This window comes from Nansenia antarctica, assembly GCF_963989245.1.
Source record: "Nansenia antarctica genome assembly, chromosome: 5".
Taxonomy (NCBI): domain Eukaryota; kingdom Metazoa; phylum Chordata; class Actinopteri; order Argentiniformes; family Microstomatidae; genus Nansenia; species Nansenia antarctica.
Genome location: NC_137690.1, coordinates 28,158,352 through 28,174,346, shown reverse-complemented (window position 1 = coordinate 28,174,346; position 15,995 = coordinate 28,158,352). Strand labels below are relative to the sequence as shown.

The window sequence follows — 15,995 nt, the reverse complement described above, 5'->3', positions numbered from 1 at the left end:
ATAAGCCATGATATGGCTTGAGCTGTCTACACTCTCTTGGCTCCCTCTCCCTCTCCCCAAGCAATATGACAAGTAGGCCTACACAGCAATATTACAGTATAAGTACAACTAACAGCTGCAACAGCTCGTTGTTAAACTTGATCAAAAGGTTGGCATAATATATCAGGCTACAAACCTTCACTTCTGATGTGAGACTGAAGAGAGCTCAAAGACAATTGTGTGCCAACAGTGCATCTCTGCGGTGGGTCTGTCTGGCAGCCAATATCCCTTTTTGAAGGCAACTGTAGCGATGTGCTAGCCTGTATCCACGAAACAGTTAGAGGTTACACCAACTTCATCTCAAATGTGTACGCTAAGTTTATCTGTGGTTTAGAATGGCTGTATTAGTCTGGGCCTAATTCTACACACACACTGCCCAGGTAATACAGCTTTATATTCTGAACAAATTAGCTGCTGGGTGCTAATCAAAGTTACACAACGTTGCCAAGCAAAGGAATTCCTACAGTGTATTGTGGATCCTGCAGCAAGTAACGCCAGTAACTATCTAATATATGACCTCAGCTGTTAGCGTTATAGCTACATGGCAAGATAATTGATTCCTCTTTCAGGAGAGGTTTCATGGCCTGTCCTAGTTTATACTGATCCAGGTTGCTAAAGCAGTCAGACACAAAGTGGTTAGCACACATGTACAGGTTTTTGCTGTAGCTGGGACGTTGCCATCAAAAATAAACTTTATCCACTCAGCTCATCTGTCCTCGGAGGCTGGGGGCTGATGTAGTGATTTGTGCTGGTCTGTGCAGCCAACAACAGAGCAGTTGTATTTAACTCTTTGCTTCGACATAATGCTAGCGGGTCTGACGCTTGAGACAAAAACATTGCATGGGGGGGACGCGGTAATATTCTAATGAGACCCCTCTGTTATGTAGGAAAGGGAGGCAAATCTGAATGATTTGTTGAATCGCATGTTCTCTGAAATAGGCAGCCCACAAAAAACTGACTGGGTTGTTTTATTTCGGAGTTTGTGTGTTAGTACTAGTAGGCCCATCAGAGACCTAAATGTATGTGCACAAGCACTGCAAAAGATTTTTTTATGGGACCTTAAAATTCAATTTTTGGAATTTAGAAGACTGGCTCCAACCCTTAACCCTCGCTCCAGTCCTAACTCTATGCCCTCTCATTCACTGGGCATTGAATGTTTTCTCTCCAAGCACTATGATTAGCCCTGTCAAATTGCACTATGTAGAGTCAATAGACATACACAACCACAATCAAATGATTACACATACACATCAATGTGATTAGCTCTTTTGTCTAACTGTTCTTTTTTTGTCATCCCAGTCAAACCCGGTCATGCCCTCAGTGAAAGAGTTGAGCTTTTCTCTGACACCATACATCCATGATGAGCCTAGTACTGCTACTCTCCAGATTAACTGACATTGTCCCATAATATTTTATTATAAATGTATGTATTAAATGTTTTGGGTTCAAATAGTTTGTCTTAGATGATATCGGAAACAAAGTTTGCCTTCTCCGTGTGGTTCACGCATATACTTTGAGTTTCCCATCTTCCTACATTTTTCATGTCACCATTCTCATGATGCCTGGCTTTTTTGGTGACAATCGCCACACAAATAACTTGATTGATTGAATGTATTATTAAAACATGATGACAGACACATCTTCCCTGTTTCTCCTTCCAATAGCTTGGGCAATCATTTTCATGATTTACTGTCTGTTTGGGGTCACATTCAGGCCAGGGTCATAATTCAGAAGTTGTATACTGTACTTGGAAACGGCAGCACTAGAGGGTTGACTAATAAAGTTAACATAAGTTCAGGCAGGACACTTTAAGAAGGGGCAGCTGAACCCACATGAAAGCAAACACATCAAATGTTCATGGGACAAGGCACTTGGCTGGAATGGCAAACTTCTTGTTGGGCCAACTGGGCCCGCTAGCAGATCATTTTGACAGTGTGTTGGCCAGGGCTGGGCCACACTTCACCTATTTTATGTGATCAGTGTGCAGTGTGTGTGTGTGGGCCTGAACTGACCAGAACAAAACAAAGGTATAATGGGCCACACCTGGGCCACTGCTCCACTGGCTTTAATCCCGTCACTTGACCATGAGATCACGTGAATAGACACACCTCTAACCTTATCAGTCATCCTCTACATACGTGTAGCTCTGTGAACAACGGACGCAGTACGTCCTACTACTACACGATAAACAGTCTGCGTTCGTAAATTCGCTCTGAGAGCGCCGGAGCGCACACTGGGTTCAACGTCACCCAACGTCCAAGTAATTACAAGAGGCACTCCACGAGTGCGGATCAAATGTCCAGAGCGTGTTTACGAACGCACCCACTACACAGTCTCAGGGGCGGTCTTGTTTGAAGGTAGGAGGAGGAGCGACAACATGGCCGCCGCCACCACGACCAAGTCACATCTGGGTCGAGCGATTACTTCTCCGAAATTGGGTGGAATAATGTTTAACCTACGAAACATTCATGAATTAACATGTGTAGTTGCCGTGGTGTTTCTGTCGATGGGCCAGTCTTTGGCAGACGACGGATACGAAATGGACGACTTTTTAAAGAGGGAGTACTCGTTGACCAAGCCCTATCAAGGTAACGTCAACTCAGCTGTTAGCTTCTCTTAGCTTAGCGTTCTTTTTAGTCAGCTTTTCGTGTTCATAAGTGTTGACATTTTTCCTATAATAGTCATTTAGTTGAAATTACAATCCAGTCGCATCGTTTTATATCTAATAAATCATAGTATTATGGCCTGTAACCGGTGGGGTTTTGCCAACTTCAGGCACTTGGGTGCTAAACTATCGCATGTGACAGCCCCTTTGACATTTGATTGCGCAATAACAAGTTAACTATGTTTCACATTACCACCACGATGGTTTGTCAGTTCTCACAGAGCATTGTACATTCTTCATTCACAACTGATAATTCACTGCCTGTGTTTCTGTAGGTCTGGGCTCCTCGAGTTCCTCCCATTGGGACCTGCTGGGCAACACCATGATCACCCCTGACAATGTGCGACTGACCCCCGACCTGCAGAGCAGACAAGGAGGGGTTTGGAGTCGCCTTGTGAGTTAAACATGACAACGTTCAGTCCAGCAGACACCTGACACCCGTCTTGACATGAAAACATCTGCTCATCTGCTTGAAGAACACTGATCACATAGTTAGTAGTAGCCAGTGATACGCTTGCAGTACACACAAGACAACCTACACTACGATGCGTGATGGATTGCTTCACACCTCAAGTGACTACGATCAACTATGACGCATCCTGCCAAGGAACTTACTGACGTGTCCTAGGCATACGTACTACAGTGTAGCCTCTGGACCAAAAACCATAACCTGCTTGTCCTCTTTTTCTCTGTCTGTGTCTGTGTCTGTGTCTGTGTCTGTGTTTGTGTTGTGATCTGGTGTGGTGCTAGCCTTGTTACATACGAGACTGGGAGCTGAAGGTGCAGTTTAAGATCCACGGCCTGGGCAAGAAGAACCTGAACGGAGACGGACTAGCGTTGTGGTTCACCAAAGAACGCATGCAGACAGGTACTGAGCCTAACACTGCCAGCTCCGGGTCTAGAACTAAAGCAAACAAAGACATTTGTGAATGGACCTATCGCTAAGCCACGCCCCAAAATATAAATTGTCCAATCATATCACAGCAAAAGTCATTACAGGCAGAAAACAACTCGCTAATAATATCTGATGGTGAAAAGCTTCTAGACTAAATATTCTTGTCATCTTTAAAAAACATGATGTCTATTACTTGCTGTGGTAAATCAGAAGTCAGAAATTTGGCAACTCCTGCCATTGTAAGTCATTGAATGTCATTCAGTTGTTTGTTTGTCCAAGTTTTCAAAGGGGGCGTGACTTAGCGATAGGTCCAATACAGGTGACAGACGGTCTGCTTGAAGTGCTGCTTCTATCACTCGCAGGTCCTGTGTTTGGAAACATGAACCTGTTCACTGGGCTCGGGGTGTTCGTGGACACGTATCCCAACGAGGACAACCATGAGGTACTTCTTCCTCACACACGCACGCACACACACATACACACATACACACACACTCTCAAGTGAACTGTCCTAACCCTTACTCTACACCGATGTCCGTTCGTTCCCAAACACTTTGCTGGTGTGTAATTGATTTGGGGTGCTCAGAGTGTGTGTGCTCACATTGCGTCCTATATGTTTCCCTGCTAACCTGTGGGATATGCAGAAGAAGCGCCCTCCCGGAACTCAGGTAGCTACAATAACCTATTAGCCAGTCTCTGTCATCCACCGAATTGAATAGAACGTTTTCTAACACCATCCCATGTCGGTCTGCCATCCCATCCCACTCCACTCTAGTCACGTGCATGTTAACGTGTTTGATACTGTCGCCAATGTTTCGTCTCTCATCCATTTCCGTTGCGTGTCACCTAGATGCGCTGCAGTGTATCGACTCGTTTCAGAGGATCTCTGGCGACGGTTATTTAGCATTTAGCGTGCGTCAGGTTCTCTAAATTAATGTATACATTTCTTCTTTCCCTCTAATTTTTTCCACCGTCCCTCCCTCTTCCCCCCCCTCTACAGAGAGTCTTTCCATACGTGTCAGTGATGGTGGGTAACGGGACTCTGGTTTATGAGCACGAGCGCGACGGACACGACACAGAGCTGGGTGGGTGCACCACCCTGGTGCGCAACGTCCCCCATGACACCTTCCTCCTCATCAGATACAGCAAAAACCGACTGACGGTGAGAGAGAACCACACACACACATACACACACTGCGTCCTCAACTCCATGGGTATGTTTTTTTGGGGGGGGGCGGGGGGGTTGGAATGCAATTACGCTGACCCATTTGTAAATGGTAAATGGTAAATGGGGTTAGGACCCAAGGACACTTCGACATGTGGCTAGCCGGGGCTCGAACCGTTGATCTGCCAACCTTGTGATCATTAGACGGCGACTCTACCTCCTGCGCCACAGCCACCCCACGTCTCTTTAATTTTGTTGTTGTCCCCCCCCTCCTCTACAGATAATGATTGATATCGAAGGCAAACAGGAGTGGCGGGATTGTCTGGACATTTCAGGACTGCGTCTGCCTCAAGGCTACTTCTTCGGGGCCTCTTCTGCCACCGGGGACCTCTCAGGTACGCAGACCTGCCAACCTGTACGCATTTTGCGTAGTATGTACGCATTTTAACGTCAATGTACGCTGGTACGCATTGTCAGCTGAAAGGTACGCAAAAAGCTGCCTGATGGAGGTTCCTCCTTCCTTCACTCACTCGTTCCACCAATCATATGCGCAAGCGTCACTTGCGTCACGTTTACCTGCTTCGGATTCTGCTCTGTTTACAAAATACAGATAAGCATGCCTACAGCCGACCAGGGTTGCCAGATGGGATTGACAATGTACAGCCTAACCAGTCTATAATCGATAAATCCAGTAGCCCATTCGGCGGTAACCCGCCCCATCTGGCAACCCTGCAGCCGACCGTTCCTCTTGAGAACTCTAAACTGTCAAGCACTTTGGAATAGTTTGGAATACAAGAGAGAGCCTTCGCCAAAGTGGACATGGATTGAGCTTTTGTCAACTACAGCGGCAGCTTTGGAGATGGCCTATAGCCTATGAAACATGCTGCTTCTGATAAACATTCTTCAATTTACATCAAATAGGTAGGATTCTGTAACGTTATTTATCCCATCGCTATGGTTAGCCACTTAATAAGAGGATTCAGAGATTGTGTCATTGACTACGTCAATATTCGGCTTATAAGGTGTTTATATGCGCTGTAGCAACTGGAATATTCCGTTTACATGTTAATTGACAAAATAATCTCTCGCTACATGGAACAACGTATGCAGGTGCACTGGGGATGCGCATACTGGTAGACCCAGAAAATGCTTCAATTACAATTGAGACAGTACCGTAAAATAATAGAAATTCATTCATTTTCATTCATTTGGTAGTATTGTCAACTAATTTAACACATTTTTGGAGTATGTCAAGATGTGAATGGTAGGCACTTGTGCACAATCGCGTTATCCATGTTGGAGTTGACTTGTCTCCTCTCGTTTCTTGGGCTGCTTTCGTAATTTTGCTCTGAGACGAATGCAGCCTCGATTTTCTCCGTTTTGAAATGATCTCGTAGCATTGCGGCGCTCGTTTCCCATTGACATCATGGTGTCAGGTAATGTATAAATAAATGTGCTGATTTCATATGCCCTTTTGTGTTTTCATGTATATACTGTAATGTAGGGATGTTCAAAGTATTTAACTTTCAACCAGGTATCTGATTCTGACCACCTGTAGTCACTTACTTAATGTAGGAACTACTTAACCCAATTCTTGTTGTGAAGTAGCTTAGTATCATATATTGAAACGTATAAGTCTCAAATAGGTAGGATTCTGTAACGTTACGTATACCCTCATCTGCTATGGTTAAGAAAGTAGTTCATGTTATGTTATATGAACGTTGGGAGAAACGAGCGCCACTCTCGTGAACGCAATTCTCTCACTCGCTTCATACGTGATGCAGACCTGATGCAGACCGAACATCGATGTGCCAGTACCGTGCGAGGGATAACTGCATTACTGAGGTAGGAACCGTGTGGGGAGGGTAATAATTAAGCATGAAAATGAAAATGTGGACGTGATTTGTTACCTAAAATGTTATTTATCTTACAAGATTATGCATTTCAAGGGGCAGGCTATGCTAATGAGAATTTTTTTCTAGCTAGCTAGCTAGCTAGTTAGTCACAGTCACATTAGCTAGCTAACATTAGCTAGTGCGCACATGATGTGCCATGTAATGTTAGACCCATGTTCTAACTTTGAATAATGTAACGTTGGCCTATGCTCTGTTGGAGACAAAAGTTACAATTCAAATGAAATGTGTTTGACTACAGACTTCTAATACACAAGCTTGTTGCAGGTAGACAATGTCTGATGAGGATGAGAGAGGGGGCACCCCCCCTAAAAAAAGCAAGAGAAAGTCAAATCTCCGTGACATACAGATAATGTGTGATGCAGATGTGAGGAAGATCCTCAAGATGATCTCCACAAGATGGCTGTCTCTGGGGCAATGTGTGAACCGTCTACTGCAACAGTGGGATCCTCTTACTGTTTTCTTTCAGAATGAGGTGGAAGCTGGAAAGAAGAAGACAAAACCATCCAGTTCTTCCAAGCTGCCCACACCTCCAGCTACCCCTAAGCTGAAAGCCACACCCTCCACCAGCATGCCAGCTCCAATACAGCCCAAGATGCAGCCCAAGCTCTCCTTCTCTATCCCACCAACACTGCCCACTCCACCAGCTGGTCCTACCCAGAAGCTGTCTACACCTCCAGCTGGTCCTGCCCCTAAGCTGAAAGTCACACCCTCCACCAGCAAGTCAGCTCCAAAGCAACCGAAGCTCTTCTCACCAATGTTGCCCACACCTCCAGCTGGTCCTACCCCTAAGTTGAAAGCCACACCTGCCACCAGAATGCCAGCTCCAATACAGCCCAAGATGCAGCCCAAGCGCTCCTTCTCTATCCCACCAACACTGCCCACTCCACCAACTGGTCCTACCCAGAAGCTGTCTACACCTCCAGCTGGTCCTACCCAGCAGCTGCCCACACCTGCAGAGTTTGACATAAACAGATTCATCTTCAAGCAAAATTAAGTTGGAAAGAGAGCTGCCAAAGAAAAAGAAAAAATGAAGGCCGAAAGGACAAAGAAAGAAGAGAAAACAGATCTGACAAAACCTGAGAAGGTACTTCAATTCCCCACCAACCCCATGTCAAAGGTGTATTCACTCTTTCTGAAGAGAGCCATACCTATTTTTGACACCAGCAACCAGCTCCTTCAAAAAGAGGAGCCATGCATACAGATCCTGCTTCCAACGTTGGAGCTGCAACTGCAGAAGATAATTGCTTTCATTCTGTGAGCCTGAGCATGTGGTCACTTTGATGACTGAAATTGGTAGAGGTCTCAAGCCAACACTGTACAGCACAAGGGAGAATCAGCTACCTGATGAAGAACTGTCAATTGGCCAGGACACTCAAGCTTTCATCCAAAGTCAGGGTAACCTAGAGCTGAAGCCATTCTTCAGAGATGTGAGGAAGTACTTTTCAACTGCAGCTGACTACATGATTTCCAAATGTCCATTTGGGGATGAGCTGCTAATGCATGCTGTTGTAGCAGACATAGGTAACAGGCTATCTGCAAAATGTCGTTCTCTCCAGTTCTTTATCAGGCGGTTTCCTTCTGTTATGCCTGAAGGTGTCACAGTGGATCAAGTGGAAGATGAGTTCCGGATGTATCAAACCACCACCATTGAGGACTGCATCCTCAACAAGCGTACTGATGAGGCATGGCGAGACATTGGCCTGTTGAAGAGGGGAGGCATGGTGGTCTTCTCCAACCTGTCAGCAGTCATGCTTGGGATACTGGTTGTCTTCCATAGCAATGCTGATTGTGAGAGGGTTTTCAGTCTTGTTACCAAAAACAAGACCCAATACAGAGCCAGCCTGAGCACTGAGATGATAAGCGCCTTGGTGACACGAAAGGTGAGCATGGCTGCAAAAGGGACTGTCTGTCACACGGAAGGCTTCAGTGATGCTCTGCTCAGAAAGGCCAAGTCAGCAACTTATGAAGCAAAGCAGTCAAGAGCAAGTGCCACTGCAAGAGGTGATGACTGATGCAACATGCAGCCTAAATATACATTTTATTGATGCAGAGAATTTTATTTTATTTGTATAATGCATTTATGTAATATGTTTTACTTTTAATATTAAACAAATTATTCTAAAGAATATGATTGTATGGATTTCTTCATAGCTGATTTATTTGTTGAATAATCTATTCCAAGATGGCGGCGCGAGGTTTTTTAGGTGCTTTCTAGGGTTTTTAAGTACATTTGTATGTACTTTTTTATTTCAGTATTTATAGGGAACTGTTGTGTAAATAGTACCTACAGCAGGCACGACTTACTAGAAGTTGGTACGCAAAACGAGAAGACAGTAACAGCGGAGTTCCTGAAACAACAAAGGATTCATCACGATATCGCACGCTCACCGGGAGAACAATGGTACACAGTCCCGACCCTGAGGCGCAAACGTCGGCGTAGGGACCGCAAGCAACGACGGGGCTGCAGGGGAGGCCTGCTAGCTAGGCTGAGGAAGTGCCCGGACAAGCCAGCTTTGCCGAGTATATTCCTATCCAACGTCAGGTCCCTGACTAATAAGATGGACGAATTGAGACTACAGGTTGCCAAAAATAACATCGTGGTTATTCTAACGGAGACCTGGCTAAATGACACTATCCTGGACTCCGCGATTAGCCTAGAAGGACGGACCCTACACCGGGCGGACCGGACTTTGCTTAGCGGAAAGACCCGCGGAGGTGGGATCATTATATCTACGAAGGATAGCTGGTGCTTAAACACGAAAACTGTAAGTAGCCACTGTTCCCCAAACCTGGAATACTTGACTGTTAAATGCCGACCCACTTCCCTCCCTCCCGAGGGAATTCAATGCAGTGTATATTACAAGCATTTACATTGCACCGAATGCAGATGGTAGCTTAGCATTGGCGCGGCTATATGACGTCATCAGTGGTCAACAAAGCGCAGACCCACAGGCAGTTCACATTATAGCCGGAGATTTTAATCATGCCGACCTGAAGGCAGTACTACCCAAGTTCTATCAGCATGTTAAATGTGCAACAAGAGGCGAAAAAACACTGGATAAGGTATACACCAACATCAAACGTGCTTACAAGGCTAGACCGCTAGCTCATCTAGGCATGTCTGATCATGTGTCAATCCTCCTGATCCCAGCCTACACTACCATGAGGAAAAGTGCTCCCATCACCACTAAGGCTGTCAGAACCTGGCCAGAAGGGTCCGCTCCACTGCAGATCTGCCTAAATGACACCTCATGGCAGGAATATGAGCATGAGGACCTGGAACAGTTCACGTCGTCGGTTCTGAACCACATAGTGAACTGCACCAACTCAGTCACCGTGGACAAACGGGTCCGGGTCTACCCCAACACGAAGCCATGGATGACTGGGAAGGTCCAAAAACTGATCAATGAGAGGGACAACGCCTTCTTCGCAGGGAAGGGCACACTGCTGTACAGCACCACCAGGGCTAACCTAAAGCGCGGCATCAAAGAGGCCAAGGCAGACCACAGAGAGAAGATTGAGGAATGCTTCCTGAGCAACGACTCCAGGCGGATGTGGCAGGGGGTTCAGCACATGACAAACTTCAGAGCCAACAGGCTCACAGCCGCAGAGGACGACCCCCTGCTGGCGGAAAAGCTGAACTCCTTCTACGCCCGGTTCGACGAGGGGCGAACGGAGGTAGCCACAACACAAACACCACTCTCTCCAGCTCTCAGCAGCCTCACCCTCACAGAGCATGAAGTGAGACGCGTGCTGAAGGCGGTGGACCCCAGGAAAGCCTCGGGGCCGGATGGCGTCCTGGGACGGGTGCTGAGGGACTGCGCCGACCAGCTGGCCGGGGTTTTCACCAACATCTTCAACCAGTCCCTGTCCCAGGCCACCATCCCACCCTGCCTGAAAACCTCAACTATCATCCCAGTCCCGAAGAAAAGCACGGTGAGCTGCCTAAACGACTACCGCCCGGTGGCACTCACACCAATCATCATGAAGTGCTTCGAGAAACTAGTCCGGGCCCACATACTCACACGCCTCCCGCCCAACCTGGATCCATACCAGTTCGCCTACAGAGCCCACAGGTCCACAGAGGACGCCATCGCGACGATTTTTCCACGCCACTCTATCCCACCTGGAGAGGGGAAACAGCTACGCGAGACTGCTCTTTGTGGACTTCAGCTCTGCCTTCAACACCATCCTTCCAAACAGGCTAGTGACCAAACTACTAGACCTGGGACTATCACACTCTATATGGGCATGGATCAAGGACTTCCTGACCGACCGCCCCCAGAGGGTGCGGGTGGGCTCCCACACCTCCACAGCCCTCAGACTCAGCACTGGGTCCCCCCAGGGCTGCGTGCTAAGCCCCATCCTCTACAACCTCTACACCTACGACTTCACCCCCGTCCACCCCAGCAACTCCATCGTAAAGTTTGCAGACGACACCACCGTGGTGGGCTGCATCTCGGGGGGACGACGAGGCGGCGTACAGGGATGAGGTAGAGCAACTGAGCAAGCTGTGCAAGGTTAACAACCTGCTGCTGAACAAGTCAAAGACCCAGGAAATCATCGTGGACTTCAGGAGGAAAAAGTCTGAGATCCAGCCCCTGCTCATCGACGGAGAGAGCGTGGAGAGAGTCTCAACCCTCCGATTCCTGGGGGTGCACATACAGGATGACCTGTCCTGGAAGAACAACACAACAGCCACCATCAAGAAGGCACAACAGCGGCTCTACATCCTGAGAGTCCTCAGGAAGGAACACATCAAGCAGGAGATAATGGTGGCCTACTACCGCGGCGCAGTGGAGAGCATCCTCACCTACGGCATCTGCAACTGGTTCTCCAGCTGCACAACCGCGGAGAGAAATGCGCTACAGAGAGTCGTGAGAACAGCCCAGAAGATCACCGGCGCCCCCCTCCCCTCTCTGGAAGAGCTGTACAACACACGCTGTCTCAGGAAGGCCTCCAAGATCTCCAGTGACCCAACCCACCCTGGGTACGAACACTTTACCCGGCTGCCCTCGAAAAGGCGGTACAGGACCATGGCCGCAAGGACAAACAGACTGAAGCACAGCTTCTACCCCAGGGCCATCCAGGCCCTGAACACAGCAAAGACCTAGGTTCTGGGCCCTGGACAGTCTGGACGGATTGATGGCAGCTGCTGGACTGAAAAAATCAGGTGTAGTGCTGAGGCACAAATATGTACATTTCTAGCCTGCAAACTGCGACACTTCAAATGAATGTGCAATAACACTATGTGCAATATGACAACCCTAGTCGTCTATCTGTACAGTATAGTATAGTGGATAGTGTACATAGCCTTTATTTATGTAAACCAGCTCCTTCCCTTCTTGTGTTTTTTTTTTTAAAGTTTTTTTTCTTTCCTAGCACCGGGGGAGCCACCCCTCCTAAATTTCGTTGTTTGGTACCTGTACTATAGCAATGACAATAAAGACCATTCATTCATTCATAATGTGATGATATGGCTGTGAGTGGGATAATGCAAAGCATAGTGGGGTGAAAGCATGTGAATCAGGGGCAGGGCTAGGGGGTGGCTACTTCTCATGCCCCTGATGTTTTCCCACAAGCCCCGGTGTATCAATATAGTCAATATAATTGTAATTCCTAATCGCCTCCATACTCTGTTAACTTATGTTTTTTGCTTCACAAGCGTCTGTGTATTTGCCTCACACAAACGCGTATGCATTTTTTTTGTCGCAAAAAGGTAGTACTCATAAAAAATTCTGAAGGTTGGCAGGTCTGGGTACGTGACTCTACAGACGCCTCTGTGGTTGTGGTGTCTGTACCATCACATCTCCATAGTAACCCAAGTCATTATTCAGCATCCTCCCGGACACAGATTAAGCCTAGTCCTTCACTTCCATCACTCTTTCAATGGAAAAATCGATGTTTTTTTTGTTTTGTTTTAGTTTTTCTAGGATTAGGGCTTTAATCTGTGTCCACAAAATCGACCCCTCAAGTCATTACAATCAAGTTATTAAGGGTGTGTTCTCACTAAAACATTTGCTTCACTTGGACTCAGAGTTTAGGATAAAATGTGCTTTGCCCTGCGTCGTTTGTAGCTGTGAGAACGCGCATTCAAAGTCGCTCCCGGAGCAAACAGCCGACGCATGCTCCGCTTGAAAAGGGTGGTTTCGCTCCGGTTAGAAACGACGCATCGAGGCTGTGTCCATAGGAAAACAACAGCGCATGCGTGTTGATCTGGATAAGCGTGGGACGAACGGGCAATTTTTTTTTTCTTCTGACCAATCAACTCCCACATCTGTTGCTTCGATTGCGTATGTTACTTCGTTTACATAAAGGGCTGTGAGAACGCAAATCAGAGAAATAATTTATGCAACAATGTTGCAAACTCATCCACTTGCTCCGGGTCCTGATTCAGACTTTCATGTGAGAACTTGACCTAAGTGTTTATACTATATGTGGATGCACTGTATTCACAGCTCTTCCTCCTCTTCCTCCTCCCTGTAGATAACCATGACATCATCTCCATGAAGCTCTACCAGCTGGCGGTGCAGCGGACGCAGCAGGAGGAAGACGAGGAGGAGGAGATCACCATCCCCAGCTTCGATCACGTGGAGCAGCTCAAAGGTAAAAACCCGGGGCTTCACGTCGCTTAAAATTTCCCCCCGTTTTTTGCAGATACCAAATATATAACCATAAGGCGTATAATACTGCATCGTATGTTTCAGAGGAAGCCTAATATGCAAAAAAATTCTACCAAGCGGACCAATCACAGAGCTGACGCGTACGCGTACGCTCTGACGTGTAGTTAGATTTTTTGAGAGGAGCGCGTCAAGGCTACGCACGGTCACGCGGGACAACGTAAGCTTACGCGTAGCCTACGGCGTCGACTTTACGCAGAACTTTAAATCGGCCTTCACTTGTGTCTGTCTTTCAGTGGAGATTCAGGAGGAAGGAATGAGCGGAGTCCAGCGGGTCTTCACCATCATCTTCTCCATCATCGGCCTCTTCGTGCTGGGAGTCGTAGCGGTGGTCGTCTACGGACGCTGGAAGGAGAACAGCCGGAAACGATTCTACTGAGGAATAAAAAAAGAGAAAGAGAGACGATGTCAGTGTGGTCCTCAGTCCTGGTCCTGGAGAGCCGCGGTTTACGTTCCAGCCTAGTGCTATCACACCTGACTGAAGTCATCAACTTGATGAGATGATTCTGCTGTCTCGCTGCTGCGCTGGGACATAAACCTGTAGTGCTGGAGCTCTCGAGGATCAGGATTGAGGATTCCTGGTCTATTTGACGGTGTATAGGTGAATAGAAACGATAAAATATGTACTTTTTTAAATCAACGATCAACACATACACTGACTGCCATAGCTTTACTGAACAATCCCCTTGCCTCAATACCTCAACTTGAGACCTCAAACCTCAGCAAACACTGAAATGTGACGCCCCCCCCTCTTTACTGTGAGAGCTGTCGCCTGAGCCGTTTACTTCATTTCAGTTTAAAAAAAAAAAGGCATACCCTGATGCTAGCTAGCATAGGGGATGAGATATTGACCTGTGTGAACCCCAGACTCTGTCTTCAGTACACTGCACCCACATTCATGAAGCGTGCTTCACTAGCCTTGTCATCATCATTGCACTAACATGAAATGTCCATGAGATGGCTTTTATTGAACTTCCATAATGTTTCAAGATTCAAGTTTTATTGTTACGTCACATTACACAAGTGTAAGAGAGTAAAATTCTTCACTTCCTTGACATTGCAGCATAAAGACAAATGAGGCAATAAGGCAAGATAACTAAAGTGACAATGGACATGTGACAATTTGTGCGAGACAAATAAGACAGGATAATTTAGCAGTTAAAAAAAAGAAATAGAACAGTAGAAATGTCATTAAGCATGAGTATTGCACTCGGTAGCAGTGTGTGTAAGAGGTAGTATTGAGTAAAGTGACTTGTGTGCTTAAGTAATTAATGAATCATGTTATTTGAAATGAATTGAAATTCCAAGCTGGGGCCTGTTAAGACAAGTCATTCATTCATATGTTTGAATAAGTTTGAGAGCCATTTAATTTATACAACTACCATGTACACATCTCATCGAATGCCCTACTTGATTTCAAGTTGCACAGTCTTCAGTTGGCGCTAGTGTTCAAAAAGCCTCTATCCAATTTCTGTGTTTTTGTAGTTTTTTTTTGTTTTACATTTGTTAACCAAGTGTTGTCTCACCAACCTCCAGGTCTAGCGCACACCTAACTTAAATGTATATTGTTGTTTGTGAAAAATCGAAAATCACGTCACCCGTGGAGAAGGAAAAATATTTATTCTAATGAGTTAATGTAATCGTGTCTTTTCCCTTCATGATTTAAGCCACTGTTTGTCTACATGTAATCAGTGTCAGCCATTACCTTTGTATTTGATCTAATGTCTTTTCACCTGTGGAAAATTGTTTTTTGTTTGTTGTTGCCCATGTCATCTTTTTATGTGGTGTTATGCACAAAATGCACAGGGTCGTCATCGTCCATCCACAATGTAACTGAGATTGAAATGTGACTTCAGCGAGCTGGTTCTGTGTGAATGGTGTGTTCTATGTCAGGGCTGAGCTGTACACCCTGGATGTGGTACAGCATGGTTTGTCGGCATCACTGACCCTCCTCTACCACTTATTGGCTGGTGCCTTACCGGGACATGCCACTCTAGAGAAGGCCACTTATTGGCTGGTGCCTTACCTGGACATGCCACTCTAGAGGAGGTCATAGGACCCATGTGAGATACTTTTGGGGCTCTTTCAGTTCATGTCACTTATTCTGTGTTGCGATCTTGGAAACTTCTGAGTAAACGTGTTTTAAAGTTGTTTGCCTCGAGCTTTCTGTGAGTTGATACTGATTATCTCAGAGTAGTGAACTCGCGTGTCATAGTTAGTTTCCGTCTGAAATGTCTGGAATGTTCCTAGTTCCGGGCGCACATGAGTGGAGTGGAATAGGCCTAGTGTGATGATGTCACCCAAAATGTTTACTTCAATGTCGACTTTGATCATTAGTGTATGTTGGGGGGTTGTGTGCTCTGAGAGTGTAATTTATTGTGCCATAAGCCATCATGATGCAACATGAACTTATTTAAATAATAAATCATTTAAATAATTATCTGCGGGTGGTATAAATGTGAATGGTCTTTGGCTTACAAAGTCAAAGCGTTAAAATCTTTATTTGAAATCTACCGCTGTAATGTTCTCTTGTTCCTCCAGGAAGAGAATGTGTTCTGTTGTGTGTTAAAGCTTTTTGAATAAATATTTCTAGGATGATTTTGCTCTTTTGGAAACGTGCCTTTGTGTGTTTGTC

At 46.1% G+C, this 15,995-nt stretch overlaps 1 protein-coding gene across 2 annotated transcripts; it reads left to right on the top strand.

Moving 5' to 3' along the window:
• Positions 1-2,439: 2,439 nt before the first annotated feature.
• lman2lb (lectin, mannose-binding 2-like b) lies at positions 2,440-15,944 on the top strand. 2 transcript variants are annotated; one of them, XM_080530511.1, is made up of 9 exons: positions 2,440-2,627; positions 2,980-3,098; positions 3,455-3,572; positions 3,962-4,041; positions 4,244-4,267; positions 4,600-4,761; positions 5,045-5,159; positions 13,167-13,286; positions 13,597-15,944. In XM_080530511.1, the coding sequence occupies exons 1-9, from the start codon at positions 2,486-2,488 to the stop codon at positions 13,737-13,739; spliced, it is 1,023 nt and encodes a 340-aa protein (XP_080386637.1). In that variant the 5' UTR covers positions 2,440-2,485; the 3' UTR covers positions 13,740-15,944. The 2 variants fall into 2 exon arrangements, with proteins under 2 accessions (XP_080386637.1, XP_080386638.1); XM_080530512.1 differs by lacking the exon at positions 4,244-4,267.
• The last annotated feature ends 51 nt before the right edge of the window (positions 15,945-15,995 follow it).

What these genes read in the sequence shown, in the direction of transcription:
- lman2lb (XM_080530511.1), top strand. Translation starts at nt 2,486, where the DNA reads ATGTTTAACCTACGAAACATTCATGAATTAACATGTGTAGTTGCCGTG. An exon ending in CCAACGAGGACAACCATGAG is followed by an intron (nt 4,042 to 4,243) that starts GTACTTCTTCCT and finishes TGGGATATGCAG; the next exon opens with AAGAAGCGCCCTCCCGGAAC. An exon ending in ACAGCAAAAACCGACTGACG is followed by an intron (nt 4,762 to 5,044) that starts GTGAGAGAGAAC and finishes CCTCCTCTACAG; the next exon opens with ATAATGATTGATATCGAAGG.